This window comes from Cataglyphis hispanica, chromosome 4, assembly GCF_021464435.1.
Source record: "Cataglyphis hispanica isolate Lineage 1 chromosome 4, ULB_Chis1_1.0, whole genome shotgun sequence".
NCBI classification, from domain to species: Eukaryota; Metazoa; Arthropoda; class Insecta; order Hymenoptera; family Formicidae; genus Cataglyphis; species Cataglyphis hispanica.
In genome coordinates this window covers 3254148-3273115 of record NC_065957.1, presented here as the reverse complement: position 1 = coordinate 3273115, position 18968 = coordinate 3254148, and the positions used below count along the sequence as shown (strand labels likewise).

General features: G+C 40.7%; 1 protein-coding gene across 2 annotated transcripts in view; it reads left to right on the top strand.

Moving 5' to 3' along the window:
* Positions 1 to 15452: 15452 nt before the first annotated feature.
* The window catches only part of LOC126848666 (nucleolar protein 4-like), a 65627-nt gene continuing 62111 nt past the window's right edge, over positions 15453 to 18968 (top strand). For both annotated transcript variants that reach the window (XM_050589717.1, XM_050589716.1), the window contains exon 1: positions 15453 to 16799. In XM_050589717.1, the coding sequence (XP_050445674.1) occupies positions 16755 to 16799 (45 nt within the window). In that variant the 5' untranslated portion in view covers positions 15453 to 16754. The remainder of the gene's footprint in view (positions 16800 to 18968) is intronic.

Genomic DNA, 18968 nt, shown 5'->3' with positions numbered 1-18968 from the left:
CCCTACGGAGGAGTTGCATAAGATTTTTTGTTACAAATCGTTATCTTATTAATTATTTTGAAAACGAAACGACCATCTCGATTACAATTATTTTATTCATGAGCATATGTACGTAGTAAACAAAGCTCTTCGTCGTCGCAGATAAGTATTTATTCTTTCAATAAATGAGATTTAAGAATGTAACATTTTAAATTTGATTTTTAAAGATATATAATTGTTTTTTATACATGACGGATAAATATAAAAAGACGTTACTTTTTTTTTGTAAAGGCAATTAAATAATTCGGGTACTGCTCTAAATAGAATTTACTTATTTTCTCTTAATTAGTTCCTTCTATAAATTAACATATTCATTTACGAAAGCATGCATAACGAACGAAGCTTTTTACCGTTAGTCGCGAATATCGTCTTACCTGCGCAAGCGATGGCTCCCTTTCGCTTTCACCTTACGCACTTTGTTACATCTGCATGCGGGGAAGCGATGGCGAGAAAGCGCGGAACATTAACGGACGCGGTAATGCATTATGCTACATTCGTGTAATAAGGTATGATAACGTAAGTTACATTAACGCACGTCGCTCGCGCTAACGATAATTGAGGCGTCGAGAACGCGAGAGCGAGATTTTTCTCCTAGCCCGCGGCCTGTGTGTATAACATACTAGCACGTATAAAATTAAATCTGATAGTGATGTACGTTGCGATATATAATACAGTCTCTCTAAGTGAAATCCTGATTTAATTTCCATATTCCAGAGTATAGGAACTTATCCGTCTTTGAGATACTCGCCAACGCAACAACACGATCTATCAATTTTCAACATTACATACGTATTCTATCATTTTCTCTAGATTTATTATCGTCAATTAATAAGAACGAATACGCTCGTTGTTGTGTGTGCAATATTTTTATGTCACATGCAAAGATATTGATCATTTAGACTTGGGACGTTTGATGAAAAATATCAGAAAGAATATCTATACGTTTGTTTCTTTATGTAAAACTAAAAGATTTTATGTATTAAAAACAAATAATGAAAAGTGGAGTTGACTTTCTCTCCGTCTTTATCTGCCTTCAGAAGATAGTGCTTTTTCAGCAGGAAGCGGATGTCAAAGATACCTGTCTCGCTATCTTTAGCTCTTGTGTAGCAGGCGTTTCGTATCGAATGTAGCGAAGTACCAAGTCTCATGGAGGTGCATGAAGTTTATCTTATCTAAAACGCAACAGCAATTGTGATGGTCATTTTGGAAGCAGCATGATTATCAAAAATCGAAATAACTACCAAGATACATGATACAAATTCAACCCATAAGGCTATGAAATTGATATATGAAAAATAAATTTATATATATGAAAATAAATTCATATATACAATAAACATAATATGATGTTGTCAGGTAAACATTATGACATTCAAAAACAATGTTTACCAACACTTTTAGTAACGATACATTTTTTATTTATTATTATTGAAAAGACTGTATATTGTGTAAATTTTTGGACTTGAAATTAAGATCAGTAACCGTAACAAAGATCAATAAAGAGAGAAATATATTGTGAATATCTATTAGGATAGAGAATATCTGAGAGAGTGTCGTCGGGATGGAGATAATTAACAATTAGCACGGTAGCGGAAATATATCAGTGCCGCGAAAATTTCCGCGCGTCTCTATCGCGACGGTATTTTGCCGCGGCGAAACTTCCGCCTCTCCATTTTCGCCGCCGAACGCACAATTACGAGAACCGCGCGCGTTTGAGCAACATCGTAACGAGACCTGGCATAAATTCTACCGCACGGACGGGCGTTTTCGCGAAGTTGCGCCACGATGCTCGCTACGCGGCGGCAGTGGTGGCAGTGGATTTCCAGCGGAAACTTTTCGCTGCGGAAACGCGTTGCATTATAAAACAGCTTCGGCGAGAACTCTTTGCTTTCGCGGCGAGATCCCGCGGTAACTGCCACTGCTACCGCTCGCAACAAACGCGTGATAATCGTACAAACGTTGAAATGCTTCAATGCAGATGTTTCCATATTATGATTTTAGTTATGTGATTTTAGTGCACAGACATATATTCATCGACCGTAATACAAATATATTTCATATATATATATCTCTCTCAAAAATTTTTACAATTGAATATATCTCTATTGATTCTCAAAATTCGACGGATGTATAAAAAATTAAATTTAAAATTAATTTAAAAATATTTATTACAAAAATATTTATTAACAGTAAAGTAATTATTTTCACAAGAAATCGTCCAGAACAGACATTGAATTTAATCGCATTAGCGAAGATAATTTCAAGTATTTCAAAAAGACGACGAAAACCGCTATGGCAAAGGTGCTACAACAGGACACATAAATTATTGCGACTATTTTAAGATTTCGGGGGGCGAAAGTTTATGCGGTAGTTAGAGAGGCGAGTGCCGCAAAACGCGTCCGACGGTCATCCCCTTTATTCTCGTTCGTCTCTCGTTTTTTCTTGTTCTCTCTTTTTATTTCATTCCGCCCTCGCCGTTTTCCTCCGTCCCCACCCTCTGTATGCGTATAAACCCGAGCGGGCGCATAAATTGTCGTCGTTACGCGCGCGCCTCGCTCTCTTAAACTCTGGTTTACCAACGATTGCATGGAAAGAATGTTGGTCAATGAGTCCAGTGGTGTTAGTCCTTCACGCGACCGTACAAAAAAAATCCTGTATTCCAATGTTGAAATGAAAAAAAAGATCGGAGCCAATCGATGATTTCGCGATACGTTGACAAGAGTATTTGCACGATTTTAATATCAATTAATTACTTGTACATATTACTGCTATTTTACTATCTTACATGTATATGATCCGCGATCGTATACTTCTAAGTAATAAAAAATTAAGATTACAAGTATTGATCTTTAGGAGGTAACATATTCTATAATTCACATCTAATTATAAGACGAGAACTATCGCGATTGCCGTAATATTATCACAGCATGTCTGATATACATGGTAAGTTAACGTCGGGCAATAAATCGATAACTCGGAGTTGTCGAAGAGACTTTTCTCGCGCCTAAATACAAACGAGTCACGATTCTACGCGCGAAAAGTGAGCTTTTTCCGTGGCCATCCTCGCGCCACGGATTTCACGCTAATAGTCACGTATCCGATTAACCGATTCGCTAATTAAACCTTTAGCGGTACCGTCGGCCAGCCGCAGCGCTCGAAGGTACGCACGCCTCCAGCTCCCATACGTAGATATATATATATATATATATATATATATATATATATACATATATATACACGGTATGCATGACGAGAGAAGGAAACGGAGGGAGATCAACGGATATCCAAGCTGAGAGGTGGAATGGAATGATGAAGAGTCAGGGTCGTAATTCATCAATATCCTAGAAAATATTTAAATAGAATTGGCGCCATTTATTTTCTGTGTGTTTATATACAGCATGTATGTTTTATAATTACGTAAATAAATATTATTTAAAAAAGGAGAGTGTATTTTGCAAAAAATATTATTTTTGATATATTTAAATCTTTTTTACATATTTTTATTTTTTATACGAAAGTTGTAAGCCAATCAACGATTCCTGATAAGAGAATCTGTCTATATATAATATCATTTAAATTCTAAATGGAGAGATTCTAAATGGAGAGATTCTTCAAATTTTAAAGGTACATATATATATATATATATATATATATATATATATATATATATGTTTTTTTTTATATAAAAACCGTTTATTTTTTACTCGTATATAATTTTATATAAGATTTATTTTTACTTTTATTTTATCTTGGTTTTCGCGAATGCATAAATACATTTCTCTATAGATCTGTAATCGATGACGGAGAGAATCGAACGTAGAGAGAGAGAGAGATGATGACGAAACAAGGGGAAATATCGAGATGAATACGAATATAGGTATCGCGAGCTTGTCTGTGGTTGTCGTATCGGCACGGGTTGTGATGTCGCGCATGTGTGCGTTCGCGAGGCCACGTGTCCGTGACGGGAGCCGGCTGAGGTGGTCTGCGGTTATTTCGGTGATTGGTTTTATCGCGTTGGCAACGGTGCGCGAGCTGCTTCTGCACGCGCGACTCTCCTCTTCTACCTTCTTTCTCTATCCCTTTTCCTCTTCGGCACCGGATCGCACGTGTGCATGAACGTGCATACGAATTTGCCAGATATTAGTCGACAGACTGTCCTTTTTTGAAACAAAATTAGAACATATTTATTCTTCGTGAAATGTCGATGGTTTTCTCGTGACGAGCAAGTCCTGTAGATAAGAGTCTGAGAGGAAATGAAATAGATTCAGCGCAAAAATGATTTAATCTATTCTTTTCTAAGGTTTTGAAGAAATTAATCTTAAAGTTAACGAAACTTAATCTTCTCAAAACTCTAAAGAAATTTTATTTCCTAAACTTCTTAAAAAGTGGGTTATACGTTTTGCTAAACCCTTCAATTAGTACCGCATGGTTTAGAAAGTCTCGGCATATCTTACAGCTGTTATCCTAGATACATTCTTAATTAAGGAGGACGCGGCATGTTGCGTGAGGCGGCATTTGCATTCGTTGAGAAAATTTTTGTCAGTTGATTTTTACGAATCTATCGGTATGAATCTTAATGAAGATAAAGAGCTGCCGGTATGTTTATTAATTCTTAAGAAATTTTAAACGAAAAATTAAGAGCCAAAGGATCAGCAAAGAACGACTCAACAATGATTATCGACAATATTATAATGCATCTGGCGCTATCTTAACATTTTAAAGATGAATGTTATTGAATCTTCATCACATCTTTAATCGAAAGGCGTATCAAATTGTCATAAGTATTACATCTTTGAAGGCTTAATGAACGAAATATTAGAGAAATTCTGCGGACGTTTGCATTGAAACACCCTATATATGTGCGTTTACGACGGTCCAGGGAGTGCATTCCCAGTAACCCAGGATGCACCACGCTGCGCGCATACGAGTTCCATGTACAGGATCATACCCAGTCGGCGTGCACACGTGTGAGGATCATACGTGAATGCACGTGTGGCACGGTGCACTCGGTTCCCCCCTTTAACGCAAAGGACGACCGACTCGGTCGAGTAGGTAGATCGAGAAGTGGGTGGCACCCACCTCGTCGGCGCGATGATAGCGAGACATGTGTGCAAGCGTACATGCATGTACGTACAATTATACACGGTGTTCCGAGAAGAAACAATCGTATAGTAAAAGTATAGTAAACAGATTCTAGAATAAAAAATGTGACACCATAAAGCGGGATTATAGATAAATTTTATATATAATATATATATATATATTTAAAAGCTGTAGTGGGTTGCTTATTATAAGATACTGATCAATTGTAATAATTTTGCGTTCGAAAAAATACAATTTTTCACTATTTCACGTTTTAAACTAATAATTTTTTTGATCTAAAGAGATAATTTTCCTAACTTTAACATGATCCGAAAGTTTCGCAGTTTGTCGATTCTGAAATTATTTGTCTGCAATTTCGAAATGGCATTAGTGTTTCCTGCGCGACGGAACATTTCGATCGGGAGCATCGCAGCGATGTGAATTATTGAAGGTTCCTATAGATTTTCTAGGGAACGGCCGAGTGACGCAAGTTCGATGTCCTGGGTTGGTCCGTTTGCGAAAAGGGTCGATCTATTCGTGCGATTGACTCGGTGCGCTGGCTATTTCAATATTACTGTGGGTTATGAGCTCGCGGAGGAAAGCGAAGGATAATTTCAGTTTCTATTTACGCGCTTTTAGAAAGAATTCTCAATTATTTATGAAAACCATCATCATTGAGCGCGAAGTTTCCAAACACCGGTTAACGAACTAACGTACTACGTGACGAGAAATATCAAGTGGCAAGAAATAAGAAATAAATGGAATTTAAATGATTCTTAAAGTATAATTGTCTGAGAAATTTTGTGACAAAGACATAAGATAACGGAATAGCAAATTGCTACTTAAGGAACTTTTACTTAAGCATGAAATACTTAAATCGTCATTAGATTCACATGTATTATCATTCTGCATGCTTATGTAACATTAAAATAGATGCATTAAAGCCTCTTAAAAATCAAATATCCTTTTTTTATTTATTAATAAATTATTTAAATTACTTTTTCTCTTAAAAATCTTACACATTTGTACGACAATTCGTAACTTACATGTAATTATAAAAAAAAAAAAAACAAATTAAAATTGACACAAGGAAGAAATTAAAGAGAAAAAGAGAGAGAAATAAAATATATTTCTAATGTACAATATAATATAATAAAAATATATATTGCACTCGTACATATCAAGCATTAACAAGCCACCGTGATCACGCTTTTAGCAATATACAGCGTGCAAAGCGTACGATGCTCGTGTAACACATTCTACCGTCGTGCTTTGACTATCCAAATTACGAGATATTAATTATAGAGGTAACGCGACAGACAACGCTGGCATCACGCAGCGCGGGAGCGAATGCGATATCGCAAAACCCGCGTAAATAATTCATGTCGGCGCGATCGAACCGAACGCGAAACCGATCACCCGTGCCCCGCTCTCCCATCTCCGCTCTCCCTCGTCCTCCCTCCCTCCCTTTCCCCTTCCCCACCCCCCTCTCCCAACCCGTCATTGGCCACGTCGCGTAATACAAACAGGCGTTGCAATGATCGTAGCGCCTAGCCCGCGCGGAATCACCGGATCCAGATCTATCCGGTTCTCATGAATAGCGGGCGCGCGCGCGCGCGCGTGCGCGCTGATTCGCCCGCCGCCTAATTGGGAACAACGGGAATAACGAGCGCGCTGTTATTTGTACGCCGCCGTCGTTGATGCGCGAAACCATCGTGGATGCGTTCCTTTGAAAGCGGGAGGTAAGGAGTTTAGTTTTTCCAACATTCCCCGAGCCGGCAGAGCCCCACCTTCAACAATGCTCCGAGAATAGCCAAGAGATCTAATCGTATTTCTATCCTTTTATAATTAATAACTATGTCAAGTATGATGAGAGCATAAAACTATAAGTACAACGATTCTTCATCTGTCATATCTCTTTAATTCTTTGCGATAAGAAGATCGTGATTTTCCACAAATTTCATGATATTTTTCGTATATAGTTGCGATTTCATCGCGCATATTTCATACGATAACAATTTGCACCACAGTTTTTTAGATTTACATTTCGATGTAAGCGATAAAATGATCGGAGCAACGCGACAAAACTGCGTCTCTCTAGACGGAGGTAATGAATCCGACGATGCATCAAATTGCCCCTTACGTCAAATCCCTCGTTAGATCGGATACTCGCTCACGAACTCTCGGCGAAAGTTCGCACCTCCTCGGGGATGCTTTCGCGAGGAGTTTCGCCGTTTACCGGAGGACTTTGCGACATGCGCGTCTCATCCGCTCGTTAGTTACGTATCTCGGCCAATCGTATGCTGGATATTAATTAGGCGAGAGCTATACACTGAACTCGACCGATCCTAGATCCTTCGAAATCTGCGATGCGCGATTTTAGAAAACATCTCGCACGTCTCGATTGCAATATTTAAGGAATACGTGCCGTTTCAAATTTTATGCCCGCAAATATAATCTTTTACAAAATTAGTTTTTGTAATTTCACGTAGGATAAAGACAGAAAATATATTTACTTACTCATGTAATAATAATAATAGAATAATCTTTATTATATGTATGTATGTGTGTGTGTATGAACATTATAATACAAGACTTAGCGAGACGCAACTTTTTGCAAACAAATGTATTTGGCATCAATATAAAGTCTGTGAAAAATTCAGGGGCGAGCGAGAAAAAATCCGCTATTTATCTTTTATATTTGAGAACCTTTTATATTCGCCAGTCATTAATTAACTCTCGCATAACCGTGCTATGCATTATTAGCCGTCATTTTGTGCCGCACATGCTTTTGCATATTAATGCGCGGTGCAATGATCGCTGCGCGAGTACGCTATTGAACAGAGTTTTGAAAATCATTCTTTCTCCTCGTTCTTCTTGCCTCATACATATATGAATACGATCAAAAGGGGGCTTTGCCAAACGCGTTCGATATTTCATTTGTTTGAATTTGTGAATTGAAACGGAATTTTGAAAATAATTGGAAATAGAGGATGGTTTCTTTTTAAAAAAATGCAAATTTTTTAGTTTTGTATCAATTTTTTTTCAACACAGCGCTATTACGTTATTCATGTGATCTTAGCGAGATTTACTATTTAATTCAACAAAGACGTTCTCCCTAGCTTTGTATAAAGATTGTTCATCGAGAAACGCGTACCTCGAACGAGTGTAATATCACCTAGAGATCATATCTCGAAAATACGTTTCCATGAGTTCCATGTTCCGTCAGCCTCCTTCGGTACTATTAAAAAAAGTCTCCCACCATCCTCGTAAGAGGTATAACCAGAACGACGATGGTAGCGTAAACGATGATGACGACGAAGAAAGCGCGTCGAGAAGTACGGTCCAGAGTTACGTCTTTACACGCGCGATGGGGACGGAGTGGCCACGGTGCGAACCATCCTCGCGTATTAGCGCTGGGGAATGCATTAGAAGAAGCGTAGGAGGCGAGAAGGGAGATGAGAGAACATCGCATCTCAGCACACCGAGGAGGCGGCAACGTGGCCACCATGTGTGATGGCAGAGGAGAGAGCTGAAGTTTCTTTCTCGGTTCTTGCGACGGCATAGTGCACACAGTCGAGTATCCCGCGCTCCATGTACATCGTGGCGTACATAAGGGCCAGGGGAATGCGCGCCGGCGTCTTCTCTCTCCTGGAAACCTTGCACCTGGTGGTGCATCGGCTGCGACAATGGTTCTCGTCCGGTCGCGACCGGAGCTAATGCAGTCACGCGAAGCGGCCAAAATATTTTCATGGAGATATATATAAAAAGAGGACATTATGACCCATGGGTAGGCAAAATTAATGGCTGAACGTGAAGATTAATTCTACCAAGAAATGCAAAACATTCGATCATTTTTATATCTTTAATTTCGCGTAAACTCGTATAAATTATAATTTATACGAGTTTCCTATGTATTTCCCGTAAACTTAATTTCTTTAAGTATTTCTTTTATAAAGATTGTGGAATTAAAGTATTTCACTCTTGTTCAATCTCTTTCAATACAGTTGTAATCCTCTGATAATGGAGTAATATTCATTAAAAAAGCCGTAAATTTGTAAAAATCTCTCTGAAAAACTTCGATCATACGTGTATAAATTATTTTTTTGTCGCAAGTTAGATGAATAGGAATTTAAGAATTCGATGACTTCAGTAGGAAATTTCATGCATCGGGAAGGTCTATCTGCTACTATCGATTAATTGCCGTGTAATATTCGTCGCCGCGTACAATAATAAAAGCTACTGTAAACAAACAATGTTATCGTAAGAGTATTTTTTCACAGAAACGTCATTAAGCAAATGTAAGACGAAATATGAAGGTGAAAATACTTGATAACGTCAAAAAATTTTATCATGCGCGTCGATCGAGCAAAAGGAATATCCTATCGCCGATATTTTTTCTTCGCGCGTAACTCGAGTAGCTTGATCTTGCGTTATCTATAATCTATATAGGATACGCATCGCAAGGAAGCCCAAATTGTTCGATTACTTCGATACGTCATGCTACGTCACACAATATCCATGTTTCTCGTCAGTCACGGAAATTATCTTCGCGAGTTTGTTGTCGCGCGAAACGTTGATTTTCTGCCAATACGAAAAAAATATTCTGTCGCTTAAAAAGAAGTCGGAAAAAAACTAGCTATATGTATATCGAAGATGAAGGCAATCGTAATAAATCGATTCAAATTCTTAATTCACGCGATTAAAAAAAAAACTAACCACCACGAATGAGTCGCGTAATCGCGCGTAAGTTATATCGAACTTGAAAATCGATCGGAATAGTTTCGCGGTACAGTCTTAATTTTTTTTTCCCCTCGCCAATCCCCCGCCCCCTCACCCCCGTAAAATCCTACAGCAGTTCGCGCACTCACTTTTCAGGCTTGGCGACCGTAATGGGATTATCTGATTATATCCTGCGCGCGTCTTAACGGTACATCTTGGCGCGTAATATATTTAGTCGGCGTTATACGTACCGGTATATCCCGTTACGAATATTATCGACGAAAGACGAGCGCGGGCTTTCTACGGGGATCGATGCAAAGTGAGGCAGGCAGCGCGACTACCGGACTGTGCGATGCAGTTTTGGAAATCGGAGCGTATTAAACCGTCGTTTATGGCGACGTTGCGCCGCGGATTCGTCGGGCCTCGAATTATTCACTCAAATCCGAGGAAACGCGCAGCGCGAGTAAGCCATGTGGAATTCGACGAATCCGCAGTTGTGTAAATATGTAATTACAATGACCGTGAAATTACGTTTCATTTTTTGACGATAATTACAATGAATTAGCTTTGTCATTTTTCTATAAGAATTTATCATCATTATAAAATGTGTGAATAATAAATGCATAAGAAAATAAGATAAAATAAATATTAGAATAAAGAAAAAAGAGCTATATCGAAAGAGGAGAGACGGTGGCGTTAACTTGATTAAAACTCGTCATTGTTGACGCGAAAGGAAATTAAAAAAAAAAAAAAAATCCAGGAATTTCTTTTCGGTGTATAACACATAGGATGACTTTTCCAATTTTGCGAAAAACATGGAACAGTCGTGGAGTCGTCTGCGTTCGACGACGGTTGAGAATCACTAGCGCTCGAATAGGAGCAAGAGGCGATTTTCAGGTACACGTTGAAGTGAGACGGAGCAATAGACTCGGGAACGAACAGCCAAGGCAGAGGTATAGCACGTTGGGACGTCTCTCGCAAGAGAGACAGAAAACGGCGGCGGAAGAAGAGAAAAGCGGGAACAGAAGGGGAGGAAAAGGGACGAGGAAAGGTTAAGGGAGAGGTAGAGGAATGATGGGAAGAGGGTAAAAGGAGGCGAAGGGAGAAACCCCCCGTTGCGCCCATACTGGACTTGGGTTGAAAGGTCGGTAGCGGACGGATGTGGGAGGATGGAGAAGGCGGCAGGATGGAAAGGCAGACGGACGAAGGCGACTGCTGACATGAGGAACGACGGCAATGGCGGAAGAGAGGAGGAGAGAGAGAGGGAGAAAGAGAGACGGAGGGTTAGGGTAAAGGTAGTGAAGGCGGTGGGAGGTCGTGGAAAGAGCGGGGACAGCCGGGAAGGGGAGAGGTAGAAAGGGTCTTGCCACGAGGAAGAGAGAGGGTGAGAGCTCGACTAGAGAGATCCATAGGGGTGCCACGGCAAAGGGTAGGGGAACTACCGCCCGAGGCTTCAGAAACCAAGGGTGTCTAATGCCGAAGTGGACTTTGTTCGCTCGCTGAGATGACGCACCCTGTGCATGTGTGCACATACATATGCATGTACGCAGGTAGAGAGAACTCTTTTATGTATGTATACACGTACACACACATTCGGCTCGATTGTTGCATAGTTTGCGCTAAAGAGAGTCGTATGGCATAAATCTTAAGGTACATATTTGAATATGTTACTAGAAATAAAAATATTAAAGATAATAAGCCATTGCGGTAGGATTAATTATTTAATTGCTCGTCGCACCCAATAATATGCTATCGCTACTTCAGCGTAAAAGAGAAAAAGACGTATATAACTTACTACGTTAAGAAAAGTTTTCGTAATAAATTAAGTTAGCAGCCGCCGCTTCTCTCGTTTCATGCAAGAGCCACGCGATATCCTTCAATAGACTGATAAAGACGTTTACAAGAGTGATAATGAGGATAATAATGATAACGAAGCGATTATGTATATCTCCCTAAGGTAAGACACGGATCATCTAACGTTAGATTGAATCGGAAAAATCGCACTTTCGCCGGAAAGTTTTAAACTTTTTTACGCTCCTTGTGTCCCGAAGTTTTCTTACTCCCGTCGAAGCAAACTGTTGCTTAGATCGTTATCGCGTACCGCGGCGCGATAAGGGAGAAGGTGAATGTTCGTCCGTGAAGGAATTAGAAATAATCTCTCTAGGATCGAGGAAGAAATTCGTGCTTTTTCTTCCTATGCTTTCGACTTTTTCAATTGACAAGCCGATGACTTTTATTATCGACGACACAGCACGAAAGCGTAGGCGTGTCTGTATGCATACACACATAGGCACCCATCCGTTCATTTATTTACCGTGTACATTCCGTACGGTATTGTTGAAAACATTATTAATCCCAACAAGTTCGCGCTTTATCGCGACTGCAGTTTCCTTTGCTTTTCAAAGTAGAGAAAGAGAAAGAGAGAAAAAAAAGCAGCTTGTGCAGAAGACATCGTAAATAAAGTACGCGGACCGGCCAATAAAAAGATCGCCTTTTTGAAGGAAGTCGAGCGGACAGGTGAAGCCCCGAGGACGTCTGTGCGCAGAGTATAACCATCGTAAAGTCGAGAGAAAAAGCATTTTACGACGCCGGCCCGATAACCTGTTCATTTCTCTTAAGACTATCCTTTGCAGGACCATTTACGAGGTCATCTCTATGTTGGCATTTGCCGGTTTGTCTATATACGTTGCCGCATAGATAATTCCGGCGACGCAGCATTGTCGTCTATTCTAATTATAAAAGGCCTCCACAATATTGCTATTTTTTAAATTTTTAGATGTATTTTTTTGAATACATTGTGTACGAAATTATATTTGTGTTTTTATAAAGTAGACAATGTATATTAATTTTGAAAATTTATACGTTAGATTATTGTTATATATATATATATATATATATAATCGTCTTAATTATTTAAATTGATTTTTTTACGTTTGGTATTATTTTTGCTGATATAGTTATTACGTAAATATTTGATTTTTCTGCTTTGAATGAACAATATTTCGGACTTTTTGAAAAATTCGATCATTTAAAATATCGACACCGATAAAATGGGTGCATTGATTGACCGCATTCTAAATTTACAGTAAAAGAAAATCGCGATCTTGTTGAAAAATTACCAATGTCTTTTAAATATGCGCGAATCCTTTCGTGTCATTGTAAATTGTTTCGTTTATTCACAAGTAATGTTCCAAGACGTATATACGATACGTATATGCTATGATTTAAATTGATATTTAATGAAAGAAGCCATTACATATAAACATTTCATTTTTTTTTAAATTAGTTGTGTTTTTCAAAATGAAAAATAAATTATTACAATTCTGGTTACTTCTTGAAGAGTTCCAGAATTCTTAATTGGTTTAAAAAGAGTTCTGTCGTTTAAAACAGTGAAAATATCAAAACCAGAGCGCTAACTTCGCGATGTCTTCCATTATGTAAAAATTGCAATTACTTTAGAGAGAATTCGGAGACAAAAACTTGAGAAATAATTTTATATAGTTTTAGATAAGTTTTCAAGGGAGTTTTGTTCAAAAATTAATCTCAGTATAGATGAGATCGTTTCAAAGAAAATGTCCATTGTTGCCTAATTCCAATTTAAATTTTTAGAACTTTTCGGAAGCGTATCTACTTTTTTTTTTTAGTTTTGAACCGCTAAATTTCAGATAGATAATTCTATGTTCGTCGTTTTCGCGAATCAGATTTTTAATGATTCATCATACGAATTGGATCGGGCCACATGCTTGAAGCTGTAATTACGTAAAAACGACAACGAACATATATCTGACAATCGCTCCGCCCCGATATTATAATTATTGGACTTATACATTCATCAACAAGGTATTAATCTGTAATGCGACGGCCGGTCCGGTTAATAATATGGAAGGTTTAAATAGGAAAATGTCCCTAAAAAATAAAAGTAAAGACGAGAGAATAATATGTACATATATTTTGAAAATCGATCTCATCAAAATGCATGATCGCTATTGCACTTTGAATCAAGCCGACAGAATGTGCCATGAAAATATTAGCCGATGTTAAACGTTTACTTATAATCTACGTAATGATATACAGATTGCTTTGTAGAAATGAAGTAGCTATACAACAACGAGCAACAACACATGATTTGAATTACTCGAATTAAATCACGTGAAAAAAGATAAATATATGATGCAGTAGACCACTGTTATTTAGATGGTGGATCGTCGACACCGGTATTAACCCAGACCGGTGGCATGACGCGACGACGACGAGCTAATAATACGAAAGGTTTAAACGGAGAGAGCTCCCCCTAAAAATGCATACATCGGACAAGCAAACCCGTCCGGCGTCCTCTTTCGCCCAGGTCGCATGCAGGCAGGCAAGTAAGCAAGCGTACAGGCGGGAGAGACCACTCTTGTCGGAGGTGCTGCGTAACTTACGTCTCTCAAGTACCGCGGCGAAGCCGCGGCGGCGTTACGTATCGTCGGTAGTAGCACACTAGCGTGACAGTATGGTGCAAAGAACAGAGTCCGATGCTGAGGAGAAGACGATGAAAGACAGAGAAATGAAGAGAGACGACTCAAGTGAGAATGAGAGAGATTTAGATAGACAGAGAGAGAGAGAGAGAGAGAAAAAAAAACGAGGAGAGAAAGAGAGGAACAGAGGAGTGGTATAGATAGAGCGCAATACACTCGAATAGAGGAAGACCGTCTGAAGAGAAAAAGAGAGAGAGAGAGAGAGAGAGAGAGACAGAGAGATAGAGACCGTAGATACGTCCACGTAGCAATGCGCACATGTACATCGGAGGAGCAAAGCGGTGGGCACATACCCTTCTAAGCACAAGCCTAACACACCCGTGGAAGCCCCTTCGGCCGATGAGCGCTGGCGCCCCTTAGCCCCTCGCTCTCTACGCTCTACTACCCCTCTCCCTCTCACCCTCCGCTCTACCTTCATCGTCCGGAAAGGTCCCTGCCGCCCGTTCCCTCACCCTTCCCCCTCCCCGCGCTACCGGATGCCCGACAGCGGCCCCTTACGCCCCTTTGAATCTCTTGCCACCCCCTCCCTCCCTCCCCCTTCCCCCCGCTTTTCCCCCCTCGAGTTACTCGTCCAACGGCCCCCTCGATGTTCTGACGGTGACAGACCCTACCTTACCGCCGCCGCCGCCGCACTGAACCGAGTGGGGAAGGGTGAGGGGGAACGGACGAGGGCGCCGGGATGAGCGAAGCAGGAACGTGAAAGAGCGAGAGGGAAACGGAGATAGAGAGAGAGACCACAGTGAGGAAGGGGAGGACGAGGGAACGAGAGAGCGGGACGGGGGTAGGGAGGCGGGGGGGGAGTTGACGCGCTCGAAGAGGGCCGCTGGGGAGTGAGAGAGCGGTGCGGGTCGTCGAAGGACTGTGGTGAGGGGTTTCAGCGGGAGAGGGAGGAACCGACGGAAGGGGGATGAGTTGACGGCGAGTGAGAGAGTGGGGTATGGGTGAAGCGCGGTAGTGGTGTGAGGCTCTCTACTGTGGGTCTGGGGTGAGGACACCGGAGAAGAGAAGGAAGGGACGGGGGAGGGGGTACGTTGAGGCGTGGAGGCGGCGGCGCAGCGGCGCGAGGAGAAGAGGAGGTCGTCGCCGCGTCGCCAGCCGCCAGTTCGCCGTGAGCGTTCGTAATGCGAGGACAGTCTGTGGCCACGTCAGCGAGCGCGGAGCAATCTCACCTCTCGCTTTAAACGACACAGAGAGTGAGCGAACACGCAGGCGACAATCGTCGATTTTCCTGATTCTCGGAAAGCGAGCAAGATCGGACGATCAGAGAGCGAAGGCTTCTCCGCTCATCTTTTTACGATCGAGCCGTCAGACGGGCGCCGTTCTAACTTCTAAACACAAGGATTTGAAACGTGCACGAGGATCGGCAACTTCGAATTTATTATTCCGTTCTTCTCTTCACTTTTGTGGAAGAATTCGATACGAAACAACTATTCGTTCGGTTGGAGTTAAATGATTCGGGTGACGTGTGTTCGATCCGAATGATCCAGAGTTTCGACCGAATCAGCTGATCGCGATACCGTTTCAACGGTTTAATGGACTTTGTGGAGCTGCCTTGTGCGCGCGTCTTGCATCGTGACGAAGGAGAAACAGAAACAGTAATACGGACAGCTGAGTAAGTCGCGCGTGTGAGAGGTGTAAGTGGAAGAAAGAAAGGAGATCACATAAAAACAGGTGAAAGAAAAACAGACTTTTTCTCAGTTTGAAGTGTTGAGACATTCTTCCGGTTGTTCCGGCAGCGCGCGGGTTTGTTTTAATTTCGCGCGGCACCGACACCTGCTACAACTGCAACAACTGCGCGGGGGGGAGGGAGGATTTTATCGCGGAACTTTCGTGGCGCCGCCGTATACCGTGTGGTGTGCGCGGGGTGAGAGCTTGAAGTTTGCGAGCGCAAGGTGGGACGGAGTGCAACCGTGCGCGCGCGCGTGCGGGATAAAGAGAGAAAGAGAGAGAGAGAGAGAGAGAGAGAGAGAGAGAGAGAGAAAGACAAAAACGAAACACGATACTCCGAGAAAGTTTACTCGCGACGTGCCGGTCGCGCTAGAGAACACCTCATTCTCTATATACGAGAGTAGGATCGTACCACGCGCCAGAGGAAGCCGTCAGACGGAAGCGAAGAAAGGAGACAGAAGAGGAAACGACAAGAACGGTAGGGAGGAGAGAGTGCGTCACCGCGTGCATTCGTCTATCGTTGTCATTCTCGCGCTCCCCCCGCCTTTGTGCTCCTTGTGATTGTCGCCGTGCCTTCGCCTATGGCTTGTCAGTAGCGGAGAAAAACAGACGGAAGAGCGAAGGATAGAGAGACAGGAGGACAGAGGCGGACAGGCCGATAGAGACCGTCGAGGCAGATATTTCTCACTAAGAGGGAACAGAGGGGGGCATCCCGGCAAACTGAATATGTCCGCCAAGCGAAAGTCCACTGCCATCATGCAGCATCACAAGGTGAGTCCGTAATCACACATACACATATTTACACATGTACGTTCATATCGCCACGTGATATATCGGTACTTTTTCACCGTGAACGGGAGAGAATGAAGCAACTCGGTGAGCCGAGCTATATATATCTATATGTATATAGACACTCGAGTAATGTTTTTCCGGCTTATCGGCACGAAGGAGAAACGTTGGACCACCGACGAAATAACGAGTCGTTGGGTTCAAGGTTAAACTTCCTTGCGAGAACATTAAGCGAAAGATACGTTCAGGTAGCGAGACATTTATTTCATTTCACGTTAACCTTGACGATGCTTATTTTACTAACTTTCCTTTCTTCTTCCCCTTTCCTTTGCCTTGCCCTATGATGCGTGACGAATGACGAATTATTTCAACAAAAGCTCGAAAAGGTCAGAAACAACCGCGCGTTCCGTTAACGGAACTCGTTACTGCGCGCGTGGAACCTAATTTTTTTTTCGGAGCGCGGGAAGATAAACTGGGGAAAAGTTTTAATTGAAAGAGTTGTGTAAATCCCGTGCGGCGACGACATGATGAGGTACGGTGAAGTGCACCGAGAGTTCAAAAAATTGTTCTCGTGCCGTTTGTATTCCGCGCAGACCTCGGCGCGTTATACGCGCCAAATTATTCGAAATACATCGTGCAACGCGTTGCTTCTCGTCGACTTTCATATCAGCTTGCTCTTCTAATTATAATATTTGCGCGATACAAACGAGAGCTTTCGCACAATCGAGAAAAAATTATTTTTCGTGGCGTAAAAAATAGCCCGTAATAATAAAAAGTTCGTTATTTTTTATATAACTAATATTTTATATAACTATTTTTGTCTGCTTTCCTTAACTAATCAATAAAATTTTTGAGCGATAAAAATGTTAAATCCTACAACATTCCTCTTTTTTCCAAAATTCGTCAAATGATCTATTATTAAAAAAAGTGTAGTTAAAATTAAATAAATGTTGTAAAACATATCTTATACATAACAGCAATTTAATAAAGGTAAATAAAGGACAGTAGAATATTAAAATTAAAATTATTAAAATTATCAGAACGTGTAATAAATTTTTCTTCCAATCTATTAATCAAAATCTGCCTAATTTTTTTTTAATTTATTCACTAATATCTACTAAACTTTCTTACAATCTGTCTAATAAATTTAATTTTTTGCTGTTTATTTTTTAACGATATTACTTTTATAAAAATAATTACGCGCACATCGATAAAGCTTGCATATTAATATGCACGCTTGACATGCACGTGGAGAGGTCAGCGATCGTTTCTTGAAGTTTGCGTTCGTGTATCATAAGTAAATAATTTCCACTTCTTCGAAATATCACTGGGAGTATCGACGGACGATCATCGCGTGAACCTCGATGACACACGTCCGGCGCGAATCGCGCAATTCAATGACGAACTCAGTCGGATCGCACTTATCTCGCGACTTTTTTCTCCTCGGTCGTAGCAACCGAGCCAGATTAGACCTACGTATCTAAATAAAAGATAATCCCCGGATGGTATTTTTGCGGCGAGAGATGTGTCCCGATTCGCGCACGTGCTCGCCGTCCGCCTTATTGCCTTTCAATTAATTACGGGATATATTATTTTCTAAAAATGTGTAAAAATTATGTACATGTAATTTATTCTCTGATATAAAATCTTTCGTAGTCTAAGATAATAATTCGATTAATGCATATTGAAATAAAAAACAAATTATTTGTATAATCAGAATAATTTTGAATTATTAAATATAATATAAAATGACATATATGTAATAGACAGAATAATAAGGTTGAATCGAGATAAACAGGATTTTTAATATCAATTTAATATTACCTCTCATAAATATATATGCAGTTCTCTCTCAAATATTTTTATAAAGAAAATTGAACACATAAGGAAGTGATTTCCTAAACCAGTCTGCCAAGAGCGCGGAACCAAAACGAGCAATAATGCAAAGTGCTAAATAATATTCGAAATACCTACTTTATCCTTCTCCTCGTCATTAATCTTTGTTCATATCGCGAGCGCGATTAAAAAACTGCGCGCTTATCGGCCGATAAAGTGAAAATCGGCGCAAAAAGGGACCAAAGCGTCCGTAACTGAAACGAATTACAACAGCAGTATGCCTCTTAACAATTTTTCGAATATCCGTCTATGCGA